Source organism: Dendrobium catenatum, unplaced genomic scaffold (genome assembly GCF_001605985.2).
Source record: "Dendrobium catenatum unplaced genomic scaffold, ASM160598v2 fragScaff_scaffold_8, whole genome shotgun sequence".
NCBI classification, from domain to species: domain Eukaryota; kingdom Viridiplantae; phylum Streptophyta; class Magnoliopsida; order Asparagales; family Orchidaceae; genus Dendrobium; species Dendrobium catenatum.
In genome coordinates, this window is record NW_021318470.1 from 430,405 (window position 1) to 455,411 (window position 25,007).

Sequence of the window (25,007 nt, forward strand, 5' to 3'; positions counted from 1 at the left end):
TACCTTTATCTTGCCTAACTTCGAAGGTCAATTCAGGTTGGCGGGTCAGATTTGGGTTTGACCCGAAATTGATTCAATAAGAACTTAACCCATTTATCATAAGGGCCAAAATATTTACCCGAACACATGCAACTTAACCTAAACGCAACATATTTGACCCACATATTATATGAATCATATAATTTTTTAACACAAATATAAGTCATTTAACTCGAACATTAACCTTCGAACATGATACGTGTTAATCTCGACAACCCGACCAATTCGCCAAAGCTGCATTAAAGATGATATGATCAACTTGATAACAAAAAACTGAAGCTGCAGAAAAAAAAAAAAAAAAAAGAGCTGCCCACAAATATTAAGCTCTCTTTGTATTAGATTTCATGTCCCATTTAGAATTTCCTCATAATTACTTAGCATTTCAAATTACATTTATTTCTTTATTTATTCAACTTCTACAGCTTCTGATCAATTGAATAAATGACATTTCTAATCTATCCTTTCAAGGTTATATTTAACTATTCCTTCCAAAGAAGATTTGTAACGGCTATGTGGAAGGCAATTAAGGTTTTGAATAGCTAATTCAGCTTTCTCCTTTGCAAGAGCCTGTGCTCTGTCTACCCCCCCAGATTTCAGTACTAAATCAATTGCAGTGTCCAAAGAACCTACCTCACTGAATTCAGAATCAATAATCTCTCTTAGTTTGGGTTCCTTTTCTAAAGCAAAAATAACTGGAGCAGTAAGGTTCCCCTTGGCAAGGTCGCTCGCGGCGGGCTTGCCGAGCTGCTCTGACGATTGTGTGAAGTCCAGAATGTCATCCACAACCTGGAAGGATAAGCCCAGGTTCTTCCCATATTCATACATTTGTTCACAAATACTGCAATCAACTTCACTGAAAATGGCTGCAGATTTTGTGCTTGCTGCAACCAGAGAGGCAGTTTTATAGTAGCTTTTGAGCATATAGTCTTCAAGAGAAAGATCACAGTCGAAAAGACTTGAGGCTTGCTTTATTTCACCACTGGCAAAATCCTTGATGACCTGAGAAGAATGGTTGTTATTTCAGAATAAACTTGTGGTTATGAAAAATGAAAACAAAAATTATAACTTGGGAAACCTACTTGACTGATGAGCTTGATGACTTCAAGGTTCTCAAGGTTGGCAAGGTACCAAGAAGAATGAGCAAACATGAAGTCTCCTGCTAGGACGGCCACACGAGTTCCATAAATTTGGTGAATTGTTTTCTTTCCTGCGGATAATGGATAATTACTCAACTCTGTCACTAGTTCAAGGATAGTACAAGAAGTTTTTCTGATGAAGCAGACTTTTTTGTCTGGCAGTAAAGATTTTTGTGGATAGCATTCTTTTATGAGATGATTACGAAGGATAGGTATCCAATAAGTGTCATGGGGTTTTAATTGAAAGTTCTCTCAAGTTATCAGGAGTAATTAACTATAGGGGCTTGCGCCTATGAAAAAACATGAACTCAGATCTAAGGTCCTCGCAAAATGAGGGTGAAATCTCTAGCAAGTGTCTTATTTCAAACCCAATCTTCCTTCTGAAAATTTACCCTGGAACCTACTCGTTAAAACTCTCCATGACGACCCGAAAAACCGAACCGAAAAAGAAGAAAAAGAGAGGGTGTCCACGGAGAGGCCGGGGCACAAAATTTTGGAGCCCATAATGCCATAGAATCTTTTCATCAACTATCAGTACAATTTCATTTACAAAAGGACTTTGATCGCATACTTCTCAAAAAGCGCATATAAAACATACAAATAAAAAGCCTGATAAATAGCAATTTGAACCTTAAGAATTAGTTGTTGATTCCCTATTTCATATTTCAACAACACTTTATAAGGAATGGGAGCTCAAGGATAGAGTTTCTAAATGCAACTAGAATGATGTGATATATGTAAATCATACAAAAAAAATATTATTTGCATATCACAAACTACTAAATAAGCAAAAAGCTTGCTTTCTTTAAATATAAACAACAAATATGAGAATTATAATCCAAGCAAAAAATGTAATTATCGAATAAATTTAAAGAAATTAGAAAGAGATTTAAACAATGTAAAATCAATGTACAATTGTAATTTAATCATGATAAATAGATTCATGGATGTCAAATTTGAACTAAATCAAAAGCACTAGCAAGCCATTAACAAAATATACAGAAGAATTTAGGTCAAGGAAAAATTCACAAAAATAAGAAATACAAATCTCATGATGGCACAAGGAAATGATTTTCTTAGCAACTAGATAGCCGTATTGTACTGCGCATGAATCAATCACACGTCCAACTTACACCTATAAGATTGAAAATGGAAGTAGAAACTTTTATCCAATTAAAGATTATTTACATACCTAAGAATATCTATTTATAGAATTCTCATCCCTAGGTTATTAGATACGGTTGGCATAAAATTAGAACAATCTGATTCCAAAAAATATCAACTTCAGATTTTAGACCTTATCCAAATAATAATAATTTAAAATAGCTACGCAATAGATTTTTTTTTTTTGGCAAACAAAAGTAGAATCCCCAATTTGAATATCTAGGGAAACACCTAAGAAATATCCGCAATAACATTATAATAATGAATATATAAGTTATTATAGTCCCAAAACAAGAGGGACAACCGCTAATCAATTTGCAATGAACCATTACTTCATTATTAGGTTTAAACTTTGCATATCTCTTATTCATATTAGCGAAAAGCTTGTTATTATCATACTTATTAGCCAATTTTTTATAAATATTCTCATGAAATCCATAAAAAACATATGAACCATGTGAATAATAGAGTGAAGTAATAAAATGCTAAAATATTAATATGCATCATAAGGAATACTAATAATGATCTATAACTAAATCTTAGAAAATGAATTGTTAACAAATTTCAAATCAACAAACTACACAATAATGATATGTCCATACGGATGGATAATCTTTTTAAAGAAAACTAAGCAAAATGGCCTAAAACATAGTTCTGGAGAATTATGCACATCAAGAATTTGACCAAATTGATAAAATTTTAAACTTTGATTTGTTTTAAGGCAGTCGACATTAATAAATTTTTTAAAATATTAATACTGCCTAACTCTCTCTCTCTCTATAAGGTTCTTTCTATGAATTTGTATGTCACTAAATCAAAAAAACCAAAGATAAAATCTCTGATCATTCCTCAAAGAATAATGTAAACAAAATATGCATCAAGAATTATATTTTCAAATTGCTCAATCGGCCCATCTAACTACAATGGATATGATTCATTCAACTTTAAATCTAGTCTAAAATTTAAGCTTAAATATTATGTAATGCTCAATTTCCCTTTAAAACTCAAATCGGCCCTTGTTTGAGTATAGATTCAGATTTAATAAAATATTTTAATATGCATGCACATTCGGATTCAAAATCATCAAATGTAAATTCAAAATGCAAATGCAAATCATTTTTTAAATACAAAATATCTTTAAAAGCATATTCACGAATGAGTGTATCTTTGAAAAAATCGTACTCAATTATGCATAATTCTTACAATGGAATTAGGTTTTAGATGAAATATTTTTAAATGCTCCTTGCGAATATGCAAGGGTGCAAAAATCCTAATAGAAGAATATTTTTATCATTCCTTAATATCTAAGGATATAAATGAAACCTCATGCAATATTTTTGATGAATTTTAGCTTAATTCATCCAAAATTTATTGTTTAAGACTTTTATGAAACAAATAATAATAACAAAATAATATAAGGGAAAATAATGTTTAACTACAATACTTGTAAACTTTGCAAAACACTAAAGCATGTACATTACATTACATGTAAATTAATCATGCAGTTGATCAATACATATGCCAAATGACAAGTATTGTTCTTTAAGATTAAGTTTGATATCAACCCATGACGACGTAACAACATTTTGCCAAAATGATTGAATAGGTCTTCCTAATTTGGATTTGGTACATTTAATTTTTCAAGAATCAGACATTGTATTAAGAAAAAAATCCTTCTAAATCATTCTAAAAATTTCTTAAGATTGTACCGTCCATCTAATCTAGGAATTCATTTCTAAATATCATGATAGTTATTATGTGTCATTCTAAAACCACAACATACACTATCATGTTTAAATTGTAGTATTATTAATTTAGTTACTGACCTAACTAATATATCATACATTACGTTGACATGATGATGCAACGGTACCATAAGCTAAAATATTACCAATTTAATGATGGATGGATCAAGGTTAAAGTTGTCTAAGGCAACCATAATGATTACATGCATGTTAATAATGAAAAAGAAATTAGGATTCCATATATCCTTTTTCTTTTCTTTATTAGGATTCCATATATCACAACCACAAAATGAGTCAAAAACTTGTTTTCTATAAATTTAAACAATAAATACTAAAATTAAAACTTGAGGGATAATTTAATGATTGAATAAATCCGAATGAATTAGCAAAAAAATTTAACCACATAAAATCAATTAGGAATTATAATTTAATCAACACAAATAGATTCTCACTTGTGTGAAACTTGAATGGAATTAGAAGCACTAGCAAAAATATTTTTAAGAAAAATTTTATAACCAAAAAATGATACAAGTGTATCAAAGAAAACTACCAAGAATTGTCAGAGAAAAAAGAAAAAAATACATAAGACTAGATAGCATGATAGTGATACAAGATCCTAAGGAATATGAAGACTACCAAAAAACTCATTTCAACCACATAGCTTAAAGCTTGATGAAAACATATGTTCGCTCAGGAAAAGATGGTGCTACGACACGAACCCTGCTTTCTCAAGCTTAAGGACTCATTTCCTCCGATGTAGATTGGATTTTAAATTTATTTAGTTTTGGGGTTCCATTTTTTTAATGAGCGCAAGCCCTTATTATAAATTACCCCTTCTAACGCATAGAAGAGAACTTTCAACTAAGGATGAATAGATATTTAGACGTGCAATAGTTTTAATTTTAGTTTTGGGGGGAAAGGAGGTAGACCCAATCAAGATCCCATGGTTCCGTCATCCTGGATATATCGTAGCTTTCAGTTTACCAACACTAGCGATCGTCGATCATAATAACCAGGGAATCTAATTAGCAATCATGGGTTTCCTCCTCTCAATGATCCTGAATAAACTGAAGTAGATAGGTGTGAATTTTAATTTGATCATGGTTTGGGGTTTATATCTATTAGAATACCCAGTATTTAATTTAGTTTGAGATTTATAACTTCATTTAGATGTTACCCAGTTGTTTGATTTAGATTTGAGGTCGAGGAATTAAATTTTTATTAAAAGTAGCTCATGTAATGGGTCTTACGGCTTCGTTTAGAAGTAGCCCAGATAACGAGTCTTACGGATTCATTTAGAAGTAGTCTATATAACAGGTCTTACGACTTCATTTAGAAGTAGCCCATTAGGCTTAAAATGTTGGGTCTTACTGTTTTTATTGAAAGTAGCCCATAGTTGGGATTTAAGGTTATGTTACTTTTACCTAGAGACTTAACCTAACGTGTGGGTCTTACTGCTTCTATTAGAAGTAGCCCATATAGCGGTCATATGACCTCTATTAGAGGTGACCCGGGTTATCAGGGATGTATTATTTGTTATAGAAAAATTTTTCCTAACACCCTAATTAAAGTGGGACTAATGACCTCTATAGAGGTGGCTTGAATGTATTATTTAGGGTTAGGTCACTTTTACCTAGGGTTTTCCCCTAACACATTAATTAAAGTCGGACTTACTCCTCTATTAGAAGTTGCTAGAGTTTTAGGTTAGCTTAGCGGGAGATTTAGCAGTATATACATAGTTTTACAAACTTCATTGTCTTGACACCCATACTAGTGTCATGTTTTGCCTACAATAGCAACTTTCCTTTCAATACTAGCTCTTCTGAATAGTTTTGCTTCAGTACTAGCCTTGCCTACAGTAGCAGTTTTGTTTCTTTTCCAGTACTAGCTTTCCTTCTTCCAGTACTAGTTTTATTCTTTCCACTACTAGTTTTATTCTTTTCAGTACTAGTTTTGTTAACTTGTTTGCAGGTATTCGTGGATAGCAGTTGCAAGAGCTGGAGCTTGCAGCTGTAGGGTTTGCCAGGAGCTAGAGGGATTTAAGTTTGCTAAGGGTTTTGGAGCTTTCTTTCAGTTTTAGTGTTCTCTTTAGTTTTAGGAGTTTGACGTTAGTTGGTGTGCGTTGTACTTAGGTTGTATAGTGCAAATATTCATTTTATGTGTTTTTATTGTTTGATTCAAAAATGTAAAAGTTCACCCGAGTGGCTCTCCCCTGTTAGTTCTTCTACTTGCATTTTTTAAGTTTTTTGTTAATTTAGTTGGTTTCAAATTTTAATTTTAAATTAAAAATAACTGCTTGGTTCGTTATTTAAAATATATTTTAAAATTATTTAATTAATTTAATTTAATTATTATTTAAATTTAAGATTTGGTTGCTCAATTAATTTAATTCATTTTAAATGTTTAAATTCAATTAATTGTTTCATTAATTAAATATTAGTTAATTAAATTAAAGTTTTAATTTTTTTCATTAAATTTTAAATTAATTAAATTTTTAATTTTAATTAAGTTTTTTAATTAATTAAAGTTTTTATTTGGTTTTAAATTAATAAATTAGTTAAACTTTAGTTTAAAATTGAATTTTAGTTTTATTTTTAAATTAATTAATCAGGTATTCAATTAGGTTAATTAATTATCAAATTAATTGAAATGTTCAATTTTAAATTAATTTGTTTAATTAAATTAAAGTTTTTTATTGTTTAAATTAGGTTTGTTTTGGAGCAGGCTTTCGTGAACAGGCGGGAGTCGCGAGCATCAGAGGAGATCGAGAGCAGCAGTCGAGCTTCGGCTTCTATGTGTGCACTCGAATGAGCAGCATCTTCGATTTTGAGGAGTCGAGAACGTGAGGGAGTTACGGGTGACGAGGAGTCGTGGGTTGACGGTTTGTTAGAGGTCAACAACATGTTAATGACAATAGATTTTTTTTTTATTCCTGATTGGTCTGGTTAATAGAACCTAAAACCTATTATCCACCAGAGAGTCAATATTTTAAGATCTCAAGTGTTCCATTTGAACCATAAGACTACTGAGCATTAAATTGCCAGCTAATTTGACAATTATTTACAGCATGAAGTGTCAAACTTATGCTGCTATTTCTTGTGGCCATAATGCAAGTGTCAATAATCAGGTTACAACCATAACAAGGACAACTTTTATAAACTAATAGAGGAAAGCTACCTCTTCGTATTCCACTATCATCTAGCACATCATCATGTATCAAACTTGCTGTATGAATCATTTCAATTATTTCTGCCAAACGCTGGTGTTGTGTCCTTAATTCCCTGCATTGCCAATGATGCAAGAATAAATCATCTAAATTGGGTTTCCCCCTATCATGGAGTAGCAAACTATAAGAATAACTTACTTCAACCCAGCAATTTCAGCAGTTGCTCTTGATGCTAAGAAAACTAAAGCTGGTCTTAGCCTCTTTCCTCCAGCACCAAATATCTGTTCTGCCGCAGATGCCAAAACAGGATTTTCTGCACCAATAATCTAATCGAGAAAAGATTGTCAGATAAATACTTGAGGCGACAAAACATATGGATAATCCTATATTTCGGCAATATTGTAACTGATAGTTTAGGACCAAACGGCCACCGCCTACCAAATTAAGAGGTGTACTAATGGCAGGTGGAGAGTTATCGATCAAAGAGACTAGGGCATGGGCACGTTTTCTTTTTCGATTAAAATCTTTGGATAGTACAAATTGTTGTGCACTTCGAGTCAAATCTAAAGAAAACTCCTTATTATGCAAGGATTGTGCAGACCATTGTTTTGAAAACCGGACCGGACCGGCCGGTTTGACCGGTTCAACCGTGAACCGGTCTTACAGCCGGTTCGGTCCTATCTAAGAACCGGGCTAACAACGAACCGGCCAAAACCGGCTTGAACTAATAATAGGAGGCTACAAGTATCCGGCAGTGCCATGTCACCAAGAGTTGCCAAGTCAGCGAGAATGGACCAACCAGATAATCCTACCCTTATCAAAATGTAGGATATAATGAACTCTCTCCTATTCCAATCTTTACCTCCAAAAAAAGAAGAAAAATAAAAAAAAAATCTTTATCTCCAAAAGCAAAAAAAGTATAAGACTTTTACATACATATACATACATCTCGCTTATCTACTTGTTAAACCTCTTCAAAGTTGTTAATTATTATATATCTCCTATGTCTTTAAATAGGAGGAATCCTGTAAGCTTCTATTATGCTTGTTCATAATAAAATTGCACTGCTAGCTCTCTCCTCTCTATCGCTCCATCCAACCACGTCTATTCCAGAAATTGTTTCTTTCTCCCTCGACTGGAGCAATTCTCTCACTAGTTTCGCTCATTACCTAAGACTCTTATCTCAAGGAAGGATGGTTCAATGTGGAGGCAATTGGCCAAAGGGGAACTATACAATTCCAAGCAAGACTGACCAAGAGAACTCTCTCATTAAAAACAGTTTTCACTGTCTAGTTTTTCTTTCCATCTAGCAGCTTACTCTAATAAAAAAATGTTAATCATCTAGTTTATTAATCTTCTTCTACTATCCTAAATTCTCTTTCATGCTTTATTCTTCTATTTTCATCATCTTATGGATCTAGTTTTGCTATTAAAAATCAGCCCAACAATTTATTAGGATTGGTCGAATTCCTTAAGGATTTCTATTCTTTCTTTATGATTAATTGCACCTAGAAGGTACTAACCTTAACTCCTAATCCTTTTCCATCCTTAAGAAAAGTATGCCATTAAGTTCACTGTTAAAATCAATATCAATGATCCTACCTCTTCTGAGGTTATTTGCTTCTCCTTGTTGGGGATACGAGTACGTGATATTGATTATCTTTATGTTATTTCTAATGGTAACATTTCTAGCAATAAGGATCTAGACAAGAAATTTCAACTAATATATGCTCTCCAAAATATACAAGGCTGTAAGTTAGCCATTTTAATATAACCCCTGGTCTTCTAGACTTGTTGATGTATTTTATTTTTAGTTTTTTTCATTTAGCAATGTTTTGTTATTGCTTTGTGTTGTGCTTTTTCATTAAATGATAAATTAGTTATTTTCCAAAATACTATTTTGTTAAAAAAATCCCCACAGACCCACTCTTGATTTTGAATCATCAATACTTCATAAATTAGTTATCATAGAAGGAAGTAATCATTCCAGCGTACAAGCTAAAGATGCTTCTCTTAGGTTTCCACTAAAATATTTTCCACAATAACATCCATTCAGTTCACTTATCAATATCAACAAGTTTTGGAATACCAAATGTGATTTTATGGAAGTCATTGAAGAAGTTTGATTAACAAATATTTCTTATGATTTTAATGTCTTCGAGATGTCAAATTGAGAAGCAGCATTTTGGCATTTATACTTAATAAAAATAAATATTATTAGAATTATTAACATAAGAAAATAGTAAAACATAAAAGTCCTCTATATTTGGAGAGAGTTGTGTGTTTAGTTGGGTATACACTAAACATAGTACACGTTTCCCCATTCTTAACGGGTAGATATCTAGTGTTTAACATACAAATGAAAGGATTTCTCCCTAGCACCCCCTCTCCCTCCTAGCATACTGTAATAGCCCTTCTTTTGACTTTGCCGATTTTTTCTGAAATCATTATGACTTCAAATCGCAAACCGTCTTCACCATAGTATTTTGATTGCAATATTTTACGTACACAATTTTTTTCGTAATTTTTGGGCACCAGTGAAAATCCTTAAGGAATTAGTACCTGTTGTTACAAGTGAGGATTTCGGGACCTTCAGGTATCCTTTTTGTAAACCGATTTCACCGATATTTTCTAAATAATATGTTTTATTTTATGGATATTTTTCTGTAATATTTAAACTCCTAAAATGATTTATTTGAATTTTATACTAAAGAAATTTATTAAATTAATAATATAATATGAAAATATTATTTTATTAAAAATATTCTAACTCACTAATTATAAACTTTATTAAAACCTTTTCTCCTCTCTAATTCAGCTGACAAAGAATGCTTTAGAGTATTTAGAGAAAAAAATGAGGAGAGATGAAAAGAAAAGTTAAGATTTAGAGGCCATGGAGCGATTTTCGTTAGTCGGGCTAGTTGGGATATTTATTTGTCTCATTGTAAGGAACCTTTAGCCTATTTGTAATTTCAAAGATTTTAAATTTTTGTCATTTTTTTTATCAAATTTGTGTTTCTGTTACCGAAAAACGTGAATACATTTGTATTGGCAAAACTTTCACCGCATAACTTTTTATATGTTATAGAGATTGTGATTATGAGCATTTTGAATATTTATTTGAGATTTTTCACTGGGTGAGAGATTTTTGTTTATCCAAAAATTTATTTTGACGTCTAAAAATAGTAGTATATCATAATAAAAAGTCTTTAAACATCGTTTTATACAATTCATGGTATTTTGGTAATTTCTGAAAATGTATATTTTTTGTCTAATAAGATTTTTTGTTGTCTACCATTATGATCTTTTGACATTTTTTTTAATTAAGCTCAATTATGTATTATTTACTGCAATGCATTGAAAATGAATGTGGATATGTGATTGAGATTATTGTTATAGTACTGTAATAATAATGTATATGTAAAAGACAAATAAATACTAGTAGACCTGTTCGTTGGAGATTGATTGACCTGTACGGGATGGTGGGTCGACGAGCTTTCCTTTAAATACTGTGGTTTGGTGTTATCCTCTACTGATTTACGTGATACTGATTAGTAGTTATAAGAAGATGAACTTGTGCTGATGAGCAAGGATAGATAACTCATTTACGGAGTCAACGGTTTACTGATACTAATACAATACTGAAAAACATCGTGATAGCTAGAATTTCTTACTTGTTTAATGTGACTACTAAAATGAATATTTTTGAAACATTGTTCTTATTATTGTACGAATTTATTGTTATTGCACGGATTTACTGTTATTGCATTATTCTACTACTCTTGCAGTAAAGATATTGATACTATTTATAGCTACTAATTCACTATATTGATATTAAACTTTTTTTTTTAATACTGATATTAGACATATGACATAATGAGCACGTGATATAGAATAACTGGATAACATGTGTTTATTTCGATATTATTTTATTGCATTGATTCAATTTCAACTGTTTTTATTGAAGTTTTGGTTTGATGCTTTATATGATTTCTTTACTAGTTCATATTACGAATACGATGATTGCTTTATAAATTTGACACTCGTACTGGTTTACTACTTTATAGGCTTATGTATTGTAGTATTTACTGTTTATTGATTCCACTACTACTACATATAAATTTTATTGTTTATGTATTGATTCAATGATCATATGAATGTAACAGTTATGATTTGATTATTGACATGCATATTACTACTTTGTCGTGCTTTGAATTCAGTTATAGTTTTTGGTGACCTGTTAGGCTTTTTAAATTCATTACATGTGGTTAAATGATTTTAGGTTAAGGTAAGGGAGCATAAATGAGGTTGGTCAGGATTCTTCATGTTCTTTTTTTTTCTCTTTTGTACTAAGGATAGAATGATATGATTGTATAAATCCTGAGTAGTGTATATAATTTTTAGAAATGAATAATATATATGTGTATATTGATGTTTTAAATTATAAAATATATTTTGTTGTTTATAACTGGTAGATGATATTAGATTGTTTTGATTGTTTTTTATTAAAAAATAAGAATAATTCTTTCAATTTAGATTATGGGGCATCACACATACCCTCTCCCTCCTAGCATCATTCTCCCTCTTCATTATAACCATGCACCAATCTACAACATAACATGGTCAAACATCTTCTCACATCATTGTTATGTACACCATAAGCTTGCATGCAACCTGATACGATTAGACCGATCTAGGAGGGACCGATCCAACCGGCCCAAACCGTGGGCCAGCTCCTGCAGTATAGCAAACGCAAGCCTAATTCGCAGGCTACTGATTCTGCCCCCCTTGGGGTGGGGTCCGTTGTCTAGGGTTAATTACTTGAGAGCTGTTTAATCATTTGGTGTTAATTCTATGTTTGATTTTTTTTTTTTTTTTGCTTTAAGTAGGAGTTTGTATTATGGTTAGGGCATCTTTTTAATGGCTAATTTCTGAGTTCTCATTGGTGTCTAGGGCTCTAGCGGCATCTAGAGAGATTTGGAGAGATTGATCCTCCTCTCGAATAGAGGATCATTTGTATCTCTATTTCTTTTCATCTCCTAGCAATCAATAGTGTTTTTATTGTGTTTTCATCCATAAAAACCTAAAAATATGGTTGGTTAATCCGTTGAAATTCTGATTTCAACAATTATTTCTTTTTTTCCGATTGTTTCCTATCACAACCATATTCATTGTGTCATCACAACCCTCATCTTTAGCACAATAACCCTGCCAAATCTTGAATCTAACAACATCACACAATCAACCTCTCCATTGCTGGCATCTTGTTATGTCAAATCCCCCTTGCTTAGCTACACCAAACTCAAATCACTACTCTATTTTTGACACCACAATCAAGTTTAATGACACCAATTTTCCCAAACGGTTAAGAGTATTTCACTTTCTTGTTCGTTCTCATGATAAATTCACTATCTTGATGCCTTTTCAACAGATAGTGATGGCACCATCAAGTTTTCCGAATGGCAATTGTCCAACTACCTCATTCTTACATGATTTCTTAATAATCTTGAACATTCAATTGCCTCCATTGTCATAGTTCAAGACTCTGCAAAGAAGATATGTCATTTTATGCATTCTAACTACTTTTAGGAAAATACTCTCTCTCATGCTTATGCTCTTTGCTCTGAGATTTCTCTCCAATAAAATGATACGCAAATTTAGTAGTAGCATAGCATGTTAAGAGAAAAATGGGATGAGTTACTTCAATACCACCACTTCCCTACTAACCAACTATTTTGCAAAAGTGAAAAAGATGAATTTCGCATCACCTATGCTCAATTTGCAACCTCCACTGCAAGGTGTGCAATATCATATATTGATAAACACCATAATTTTTAACATTGCCTCTATTCCCTCTCAGAATCTTTGCATCACTGAGCTCTCCACTCCTCATACTTCAACTCTTAATCTATCAGCCTTGGCTGCTATCGATAGGGGTGGTAGAGGCAAGGATTTGGTGGATGAGGTTTCTCCCTGCCCTCATTAGAGTTGTAACAATTCTCCTAAATATTGTTAGGAGAATTCTAAACCCACTATTACTCAGCATGCTTCCATAACTTGTCCAACTCTGCCTGCACCTTCAAGTGCTTCTTCCTCCATATAAGATACTATTTTTAAGGAAGACTATAACCAATTGCTTTAATAATCTAAAATATCTCACTCACCCTTTAATGAAGTATCTTTCTGTAGATCCACTGCTGCTTTCTTTACTAGAATGCACTGAGTTTTAAATTCAGGTGCCTTTTCTGATATGGCAATTAGTCGATAACAAGTTTCATCTCTATCACTTGTTATTGTAGTGATGGTTCCCCCTCTCCCATTCCTGGAAAGGGCATTTCACATCCTTCTAAATCTCCATCTCCTTCAAATATTTAATAAATCCCACAATTTTCTATGAACTTATTGTCTAATCATTATATTACAAAGACACATAATTGTTTCATGACTTTCTTTACTAAAGCTAGCAAAGTCAACTCTTGATGACTAATACTCCCATCAAACTTCAAGATCATATTTTTTTTCTCCTTTTCTCTCTCCAACTTTAATAATTTTGTCAGTGAGTGGGTCCATCACCATCGTGTGTCATTTCCTTCTTTACCATTAATTTTCAATATCATCCTCAAGAGTTAGTCCACTAAAACATTGGGGATCCTACTCCTATTCTTACTCACGTATACTTAAAATATTTTGCTAAATTCATTGATGATTACATTAAAGCAGTATAGAATCTTCTTTGGAAACAAGCTGAATGATAAGATGTCTTCTATACTCGTTCAACATATATGGGATTTGGTGGTCCCCCTTCCATGGAACTAATTGTTTGATGATGGATATTCATTGTCAATTCATCTTGATGATTTAATTGATTTATAGAAAGTTCAATTGATTATCAAAGAACTCATAAAAGACAATTTTATATAGCATTTTGACAATTTCTTCCAAGTTGTCAAACTTAACACCATCAAGATTCTCCTATTTATGGCCATCAATCAAAGGTATACAATGTTATAATTGGATGTAAGTAACACCTTCCTCTAGGACGACCATAATAAGACAATTTATACAAAGCAACCATTAAGTATATTTCTCAAGACGAGAATCACATATGTTTGCTCAAAAGTTAATCTATGGATTTTAAAAGAACTTTTACACCTGGTCTTGTCGAAATTGGTCATCATAAGCATATTGCAAATTATTCCATCTTCATCAAGCATGCATCGTGAGGCTCTGTCATACCGGTTGTTATGCTGATGACATCTTACTAGGAATGATTAAAAGGACATCTCCGAGGTAAAGCATTGTCTTCAAAAGTATATTGTTATTAAAGATTTAAGATGGTCAAAATACTTTCTTGAAGTGAAATTTTACCACAACAAAAAGGGTATATCTTTTTCAAAGAAAATATGTATTGATCTAACAGGAACTAATTGATTGTTTTTATAAACACCATCTCATCGCAAAGACTCCAACTTTATAAACACCTTTTATTTGAACTTTCACACATAATGGAGGATAAATGTAATAGTCACAGGAAAAGCAACGTCCGGCAAAGGTACACTTAACGTGTCAATCCCAACACAGCCGACTACTTTACTTTTTCTCTCGATCAACAGAACACAAATAAGCTAACAACAACAACTAAAACATCAAAGAAAGGAAGCGTTCGAACCTTTTCAGTGAAAAAGGTTGAAAGTTGGACTAACCGATTTTAAATTTTTGTTGAGATTCTGAAGGTCATCAGCAATTACTTCAAGTAAATCAGACACCGAAATGATACTCTTAGTATCACCGGAAACCAGTAAACCGCCAACAGGTCCCGAGCTCCCAATGGCAACTGCAAAAACGCACATAAAATCAACCCAAGAACTTAAAATCTCACTCTCCCGCGAAAACTAATAAAGTTCCGAAGCAAAATACCATTTTGTGCCGCTGACGCTTTACATCGAACACTTTCCGCGCGCCGATAAAGCAACCCGCCCTCCGGCCTCTGGCAACTCCTCCTCAGAAAACCAACCGCATCAAACCTCCTTTTGCTGAGATCCAAACCGGGGAAAGTCAATGAACACATCCTCCCAAAACGCAATCGAAAGAGCAAACAATTGCTTAGTTCCCGAAAGGCCACGCCTAGTTCAGAAACATCACAATGGAGCAGAAACCAGCAAGTTCATAGCTTTGATGATAAACTCGTCAGAGTTAAGGCGGCGTCGGCGGTTAGCTGTCGTTGGCCTGCGGTCGGCGGCTTGTTATAGCAAAATGGAGCTGGGCCAGATGACGGGGGGCTGAAGTTTGGAGGTTTAAATACTCGGAGGGTGGAAAAAAGCGTGTGAGTTGGATCCATGAGCGCCACACAGAAGCCTGCTTGCTGGGTCAGCCTTATCAGTTGGGTGGCGAACCTCGAGCTCCACGAAGTTTACAGTAGCGACCGAGAGGCGAAGAGTACTGAAGGGTGAGAAATGCTTCTCCACGTAGGTCATGGAGCCTAAAAGTTTAAAGTGACTATGTAACATTATAAAATTAAATAGAACCTTTTGATTTCTATGAGAGCGTTCCGCAGGCAAGATCGTGCGGGTGTTAAGAACTATGATTTTTAGTCATACATTGAAATTAATATAATTATACAACAGAAAAGTTGGATTCAAGTTTAAAGTTTCATTTGGGTAGAAATTATTTTTGCGGAGATCGGATACATTTTTATCGGCAGTCATGTCAGTGGTATCGAGTCGTGGTACCGAGCAGTAACGAACTGTGGTACATAGCGAATGGGTGATTTGGCGCATTCTGGTTAGTCTTTGAACGACGTTCGGCATCCGCACAGAATAATTAATACTTACATAACATTATTATTGCTTTCCAAAGTAACTTTTTTTATACAAAAAAAAAAATTAATTTGAAAAATTTTTGTGCAAATAAATTGTTTTAAATAATAATAATAAAAAACGGTCTCAAATAAAATATAAGCAAACCCAATTCAATCCAAGATAGCATGGTCTCAACTCGAGAGATATTCATCAAGTCAACCAATGAATTCTTCCCAACTATTCAAGTACAGCTTATCAAGTCAGCATTAGCAATGAAATCAGCCAAGATAAATATTACAAAATAATATAAAAGATAATTTTCTTACAAGTTCATTGATAATATATAGTGAGAAGGATTTTACGGAGAATTTTAATTAATCAATCATTTATTTATTTATTTCTGATATATCATCAAAGAATTATATTGATCATGCACGATTCTTGAGGCAAAATCAAGTTGAAAACTTCCAAAATTAAATATGGGACCATCCAAACTCGGATTTCAACAAACTTACATTCGAACTAAACGTCTCAAAAATACAAACCTAACGACACCAAATTAAACTCAAACTGAGCCAAAATGAGTCCAAATCAAAGACCCAAAGTGTATTTGGAGAGTTTAAACCATAATTTAGATAATCAAACGCTTTTCAATGTGACATGCTTATTGGCAAATCGAGCTGCTTGATGAGATGAATCCAAAGAGCCCAAGATCTTAAAATTCTGATATCATTAAGATATTCAAATGCCCAGCAAACGAACCATGATCAAGGGGATCAATATCAGCCGTCCATTCAAACCACTCCCAAAGTACCCTTGATCTTCATCTTATTTACTTGTCATGACACTCTCAAAGAACTATAAATAGATCCCTCATTCATCATGGAAGGGGGGCTAAAGAAGGAGGGAAAGAAGAGAGGTAAGGACGAGAAATAAGAATGCCACCGAGCTCCTCCTCGGCCACCGCCCGACCACTGACCTTCGTCGGACTTTCGCCCGACAACCGATTGATGTCGAACTTACACATGCTGTCAACTGATGCCAGACTTCTAACCGATCACCGACTGATTCAAGACTTCCTCTCGGCTGCCAATTAACGTCAAATTTCTATATGTCCATCAACTAAAGCCGGACTTATTCCCGTCTACTAACCAACGCTGGACTACTACACGACCATCGACTACGGTCCTCTGACCTCTATCTTCAAACGACTACGGTCCTTACAACCTCCATTGCTAGACAACGTTCTTTCTAACCACTGTCGTTTGCCGATTACGGTTCTTCTAAACTTTGTTTTCATATTATATTTCTTCCGACCTCCATCATAAGACAATAATCTTTCTGACCTTTGTCACCTACGATCCTTCCGTCCTCCATCGCCAGACAACGGTCCTTCCGACCTCTATCGCCGTACTATGATCTTTCCGACCTCCATAGCTTGTCGACTACGATCCTTCCGACTTTCGTCGCCAGATAATGGTCCTTCCGACTTCTGTAGCCCACTGACTACAGTTCTTTCGACCACCGTCACCCGAATACGATTTTTTTGACCTATGTCGCCCGCCAACTACGGTCATGCCGACCAATGAACATATAGATACCGATTCTTCAATTTTTTACCATATAATGCATTTTATATGATGTAAATTTATTACATCAAGCCAAGGCCTTCCCTCCAATGAAAGGGTCTCATTCGTAATCAACTACAAATATTAGTGGATTCATTCAAATTGGGTTAGGCCCCACATTTTTTCCTTTTCAGGATTTTTCACGTAAAAATGTTGGTGTCTCTTATAAATACTGCACCATCTCTTTTTATCTGATTGTGTGTTGGTTCTTCGTACAAAAATAAGATGTTAAACTTTATATTTCTCTACCTCCGCAATTATTCCATGACACAACAATTTTTATGTTTGTAGTGAAAGGCTTATCTATGGATGGATTACTTGTGTGTGAGTTTTTATATGAAAAGAGGTAAAATGAAAGGGAAATCAGTGGTTAGGAGCAGCATTATCTTGTAGCAAAGTAGCGTACGGTAAGAGCAATCAATGTTCTCCTCACATTTTCATGATGGAACAGAACAAGTTTTTGAAAAAAATAAATAAAATCAGTTAGAATTAGCTAAACCAGGCATGCATGCAGTCGTATATGCTCATCTGATATCTTTGTGGACATATCTTCAGATTTTTCTACATACGATCAGCACAGTTCATAATAATTCATCTATATTTGTAGTTGACAGAATAGCCGTTACGTGCCTTTTTTTGTTTTTGTTTTTTTTGTTTTTGTTAGTTTGCGTTTGCGTTTTGTTTAGCTAATCAAAATCATGAAAGCAACTTGCCACAGATTTTTTATGTGAGTGTGTAAACAAGTACAATATGGATGAGCTAAGATCTTATTCAATTCTATCCACTAGTTTTCCTTTCATTTTACCTTTCTCTTGATAATCACAGATAAGTGATCCATCCATATATATACAAGCAAAGACTTACATGGGGTCCTGATTGGGTACCCACTTTCGAGATGTCGTACCCACCCATACCCACTCACTTTCCACACTTTTTAAATGCAGTCTGCCACGGATTGATGACCTTGAGGCTTGTTGCCCTTTGCTCTGACTGCAAACTTGCAAGCCGCGTATCAGATTTAATAGTGATAGTAGCGCGGTTTAGTGATGTGCACTGCATAGTGAGGATTGAGGTAATATAAGGCATATATTGATTAACAACGTAAATCGGTTTATCCCCTGATATTGAGTATCCGCCCATACCCTCCCATGAGGCCTTGGGGTATACCCGTGGGTACGTGGATGAGTGTGGATATAGATATTCAATATAGGGCTTTGCATACAATCTCTCTCTCTCTCTCTCTCTCTCTCTCTCTCTCTCTCATTAGTGCAAAGGCCTAAGTGGTCAAATGTGTCTACTTCAATGCAATGATCTCAACACTTAGAGCCTCCAACAAGGGACCATTCTCTTCATTATGGAGTTAGAAGAGGAAGATGAGGGTGAAGTTGGGGAATTATTATGCTAGGATGACTTCATCTTGCTCATTGCATTTTACGTTAATCTACCATAAGTTAGTAATCGAGAAAGAAGACATACTTGTTCGAGATTATGTCATGAAAATAATTTGGGAGATTTACATATATATTATATTCTTTACATGCCTACAAAGGTGGAACTGCCTACTGATTGCTGGTAGGTTCATCGAGAGATTAATTGCTCTATCAAAGGTTAAAAGAAATTTAAAAAAATTATTTATGCATGTGAGGGTACCTGCCTTTAGGTGCTTGAAACTGACAAGTGATTAAAAAATAAAAAAAATTTGTACGTTCGCCATGTGGGTATTAATTTCATGGTTGAATTGCTATGGCCAAAGCCCATAGGAGAGAACAAATAGCGAAGTGCACGTGAATGGCATGGCTTTGCGTGCTCGCATGAAGGAGCAATAATTTAACCCTTTTTTCAATCTGATCCCATAAGCTATTTTTTTCGATTTATAGTAGAATCATAAATCAAAATTCATTTTCTGGTTTTGAATAGTACGATAGTAATATTAGGGTCACACTGTTTACAGTATAGAGAAAATGTAAAATGACTTATTTTTTACATTCGGGTGAGATCATCTCCAACCGAACGCCAAACGAGCGTTTGGCGTCGTTCCGTCGCTCCAGCCGAACGCCAAAACGTCTGCCATTTGCTTGCAGGTGAACAGTGCAACGCCAATATTGGCGTTGCACTGTTCACCCACGCTATTTTCCTCTCAAAACCGGAAAAACGCGCGAAAAGAGAAGGATCGTTACCTTCGTGCATAAGCAAAAAAATGGCGTTCGATTGGAGCAGCACCACGCCATTTTTGCGTTTTACGGTATTTTGGCGTGAAAAATGGAGTTCTCTGTTGGAGATGCCCTGAAGACTTACGCCAACTGTAAACAAGCGATAAAGCGATAGACGAATAACATTTAGTTTGATTGGCCATACTATATTTTATTTGAAGGATTTTTTTTGGATATATGAGTCATTAGGATAAATTCAGAGACATCACATGCATATACATGAGTCATTAAGATAAATTCAGACACATCACATATACAAGCTTCGAACTTAAGATCTCTCAGTTAGTATTCATAGATCTTAACCAACAAATCTAGATGAGAATAGAAAGAGAGAAAAATAAAAAATATAAATTAAAATAACAATTGATTAGGAAAATTTATATATTTTTGAAAATATTTTTTTCTTATTTAATTAATGAAAAATTATGTGTTTATTTTATGTACTTGTGATATATGAATTATAATGATTATTAATTAAAATTTTCTTCATTTTTTGTTTAGATTTTATAGGAAATTATTATTGAAAAAATTGAGTGTTAATATTTTTTAGAAAAAAATAATTATATATAATTTTTGTTAAAATAAAACATTAAATGTGAAATTGAAGCAAAATAAATTTATATATCTCTTAGTTCTTTCCAAAATCTACATTAAGAACTTTGAACAAAGTGTGAGAGCGAGCTGCGCTCGAGATAATTGGTCGTTGTTGAAGTCCAGCTTGTTCTAAGTTCAGTATGTTCGTGTTCGGCTTGTATTTGAAATTATTCATAAACAATATGTTCGTGTTTTTCTCGCTAGAATTTGAACTGAACACGAGCCAAATACAAGCAAAATTGAATAAATAAAACTAAATAAATAATGAGCCAAATACTAAAAAAATCATTCTACATATCTTCTAACCAATTAGTAAATCTAAAACAGTATATATATTACCTTCTTGATCTTACTGAGAAATCAAACCAAAGATCCATAATATGAAAATTCACTCACATGCATGCATAACTAATCACAACATAATTGTTGTGTACATGCAAGAAAATCATGATCAATCTAATTTTCAAATAAAATATAGCATCAAATGGCTGGCAAGATTCTTAGCTAAAAAAATGATACAATAAAAGTTTGCAAGAGACATAATTAGCAAGAGCATAAGACTAAGGCTTCGTTTGGGACGGCTTTCTTGCTGCTTCTTAAAATAATTTTTTAGTTCAATAATTAAAATTTTTGTACTAAAAAACTGCTTTAAGAAGCAACAAGAAAACCTAGTAAATGCAATTACTAGGCCCCCAGCTTAAGTCATCTGGATTAGCCCTAGTTAAATCAAGATGTAACATTATTCAATCATAAATTAATCAAGAGATAATATGATCTCCACCATCCATTATTAATATCAATGAGGAATATTTTTTATATGGATTGAAATGCATTATAAATGTTATAAATAGTTCCTTATTTAATTCATTGGTTAGAATTTCTTAAGCTATTCACAATAATTTAATAAATAGTTCCTTATTTTTGATATACTCTTTTGACTGTGCTTCACCTAGTTATTGTTATTGTGGCTAACATATTCCGATTGATCGATTGATGAGGTGTGATCATATTACATGTTGACACTTGAATAATAAACAACTCCCTTAACTGATCTACGGTCTACAAACCATCAAATAATTACATCGAGCATATTAGCCACAATGACAATAACTAGTAGGTGAAGCAAATCAAATGAAGAATTTATGCTGTTCACAATCATCCTACAGTAGCATATCATCATCAAATGCATTTTATATGGTAGCATTAATAGAGTCACACGCCATTTGAAGATCTGATAATGATCAAGACCACAATAAGAAGCACAATTCATGTCAATGTTACAAGAATGCTCTATTATTTGAATTATTCTAAGGAGAATACTTCATCAAGAGCACATGCTATTCACCATGATATTATGAATCTATCATTGAAAAGATCTGAGAGAAGGCAAAAAATCTTCATCAAAATAATTAATGAAAAAAATATTTTCCCAATCAAAGATTAGCATTGTTTCATAAAGAGAAAATCTATAATAAAAAAATAAAATACAAAACTCGTGGCACTTCATCACTTAGGCTTAGTATGGGACAGCTGCCTTACTGCTTTCTAAAACAACTTTTTAGTATTAAATTTTCGATTCCAATTTTTTTTTTACTAAGAAATTGCTTTAGAAATCAAGAAAAAGTTGTTCCAAATGAAACTTTAATTCGATATATTGATAAAAAATCTCACCAAATAAAAATCTATGGCACCCAATATTTTAATCAAAGCACTTAAAAAATCAAATCCCAAATAAATTTTATTTGTGTAAATTTACTTTGAGAGCGTGGAAACACATTTTAATAAATAGAAGTCATTTTCTTCTTCTCACTCTTTTTTATTTTTTATTTTTAAAGAAGCTTGCTATTGGGTTCAAAATAATATCAAAAACCTACTCTTCGTGTCTTGTCCACGGGGTTTTAAAAATCGGATTGGACAAACGGGTCCAACCAGTTTAATTGTGAACCAGTATTAAGGCTAGCCTAATTCATCTTGAAAATTATTTTTACATCAAATTAGGCTAAACCGGCTAAAATCGCTAGTTTTCATTTGTTATGTTCAAGAAGATAATTTCTCTCTTATTTAGGAACTTTTATTAGGTCCGGTGTAAGGACGTAGATGAACGTCCGGTCGGAGGCAAAATCCAGCCAAAAAACTCGGTATTACTAGGTATTATTTCATAATAACGAGAAATACCGCTCTGTGAAGATCAATACCTAGTTATACTGAGCTATACCGAGTTTTTTCTAGGAAAAACTCGGTACAACTTTTGTATAACTCGGTATTGCTCGGTATAACTCGGTATTGAGTCTTCACGTGATGGTATTCCTCGTTATTGTTTGGTATTGCTCGGTATTTGCTAGGTATTTCTCATTTTTTGACGCGATTTGGCCTCCGACCGGACGTTCCTCTACGTCCGGTCGGAGGACGTAATAATTGTTCCTTATTTAGGGCTTGTGTTGGGCTTTAAAAAATGCAAAACCTGGGCCCCAATCCAATAATTGTTCCCCCAACTAAGGCCTAACTTATGTGGGCCTCTATCCAAGATATTTTATGAGCAAAATCTTGATCATTATATTCAGCATAGTATTATTGATTTGGATTAAAATTTTTAATAATTTCAGCAATAGTGCACTCTGAATAGTCATAAATCTGCACACAAAGTGAATTAATTTGGATGTTGACGACTCTGGCAATCTTTTAAGGGAGTGTTTGATTTGAAAATATTTAGTTATTTTGATTCTTTGAAAAATAAATTCAAGATAACTTTTTAAGGAATTTTATATTTGACTCTTTGTTTATTTTTGATATATTTTAAAATTGGTTTATTTTGAACGATTTATAAATATGGTGCGTATCTTTTCACTCATTATTATTAATCACCGTCATTATCACAGGTCACCATCATCATTGGCTACTTCGCTACCATCACCGACCACCAGCCACCGCCCATCGCCATCACCAACCCACTAAAATATTTTTACCCGCTTCAGGTCCGGGTCAACCCGACACGGCCCGAATGACCCGTTTCAAACAAAAAAATTGCTAGTTTTCGGGTCAAAAATGGGTCTATCTCATCTTTTTCGTGTAAAAAATGGGTCAAAATCGGGTCAATCTCGGGTTGCCTGGTCAAAATCGGGTTTTCGGATCAATTTCGGGTCAAAGGGTTAACCCGAACCCGACCCGATTTTTGAAACGGGTCGAAATGTTGAACCCGAACCCGACCCGTTTCGGGTTCGGGTTGACCTGAACCCGAAATTTTCGGATCGGGTTCGAGTCAGGTTTTCTGGTCGTGTTAAATATTGATACCCCTAATCATAATAATATGAAACCAGACAAATTAGTTTAAAACTTATGGAAATTTTAATATATAAATAAAAATTTACAAATGTTTACATATTTTTATAGTTTATATGCATGAATTCTTAGTGCAAAAAATTGGATATTTTGTGTTTGCCACCAAAAAAGAAGGAAGCTAAGAGCTGTAAATGAATTGAACCGAACTTGAGTCAAGGCTAAATTGAACTCGGCAAATCTGCTCAATGACAAGCTTGAACTCAAGCTTGAGCTCGAGCCATGTTCAAATGACAAGCTCAAGCTCGACTCGTCGGAAAAGTACTGTTCTTGAGCCAATCTCACTGTGAATTATCCTATTTCAACCTAATCTCAGGACTACTTGAGTTATTATATTAAGGCTCTTAATCAAATAATGGCTCGTCCTATTTGATTTTGAGCTAGCATGGCTCAAAATTGGCTCGAGTTTAATCTAGCGTGAAATCGAGTCGAGCTCGCCTAAATGAAGCTATTTGATCCAAACTTAACCAGAAAATCAGAACGAGCTAGCTCATTTCAATTGAATTAGTTCAAAGTTTATGAGTAAAAATGAGTTGCCAAAAAACTATAAAATTTTATTTAACCTGACAAGGCATTGAAAAAAAAACTTTAATATACTGACAAATCACATAAATGCTTATTTACATCTACAGTTTCTCCTCAACGGCTCAATCAAAAGGGGGCCATAGTCAACCAAATTTGAAGCCGCATCTATGAAAATGTCACAAAAAGGCCAAATTAGCATAACTGCAAGCAGCCAAGCCAAACATTTTGCTTCATAGCCAACATCAACCACTCAAACTAACATCCAGGGGCGGATCCAGCTTCTTTTTTCAGGGTGGGCAAAAAAAAAAATTTTTGTGGGGGATGGGCAAAGATGCTTAGGATTGATTAAATGAGGACAAAAAAAAATTTTGAGAGGGGGCAAAATACCCAAAATACCCAAAATATTCCAAAATATCCCTCTAAAATTAAAAAAAAAAAAAAATTTGAGGGGGGGCAAATATGCCCCCCCTCAACTCAATGGGGATCCGCCCATGCTAACATCAATCTCTCATCAAGCCAAATTTCAAACCGAGAAAGCTTACTTTCATTTTCATAAAGCCAAACATCAATCTCTCCTAAGATTTCATCTAGGACGAGTTCTTACTGCTTTATAAAGCTATTTCTTAGCTAAAAAATTTCTTGAAAATAGTGAAAAAACAGTACCAAAAT

General features: G+C 33.7%; 1 protein-coding gene across 1 annotated transcript; it reads right to left on the reverse strand.

Moving 5' to 3' along the window:
• Window positions 1-421: 421 nt before the first annotated feature.
• Window positions 422-15,535, reverse strand: LOC110112294 (probable solanesyl-diphosphate synthase 3, chloroplastic). The gene is made up of 6 exons (XM_020844468.2): window positions 15,168-15,535; window positions 14,954-15,084; window positions 7,449-7,576; window positions 7,262-7,365; window positions 1,119-1,246; window positions 422-1,038 (listed from the first exon to the last, which is right to left on the reverse strand). Exons 1-6 carry the CDS (start codon window positions 15,316-15,318, stop codon window positions 490-492), a joined length of 1,191 nt encoding a protein of 396 aa, XP_020700127.1. The 5' UTR covers window positions 15,319-15,535; the 3' UTR covers window positions 422-489.
• Between the last annotated feature and the right edge of the window lie 9,472 nt (window positions 15,536-25,007).

Coding starts and splice junctions, on each gene's coding strand:
- LOC110112294 (XM_020844468.2), bottom strand. CDS start 15,318: ATGTGTTCATTGACTTTCCCCGGTTTGGATCTCAGCAAAAGGAGGTTT. Junction 15,085..15,167: donor AGCGTCAGCGGCACAAAATG/GTATTTTGCTTC, acceptor GCGTTTTTGCAG/TTGCCATTGGGAGCTCGGGA. Junction 1,247..7,261: donor TGATAGTGGAATACGAAGAG/GTAGCTTTCCTC, acceptor CATTATCCGCAG/GAAAGAAAACAATTCACCAA.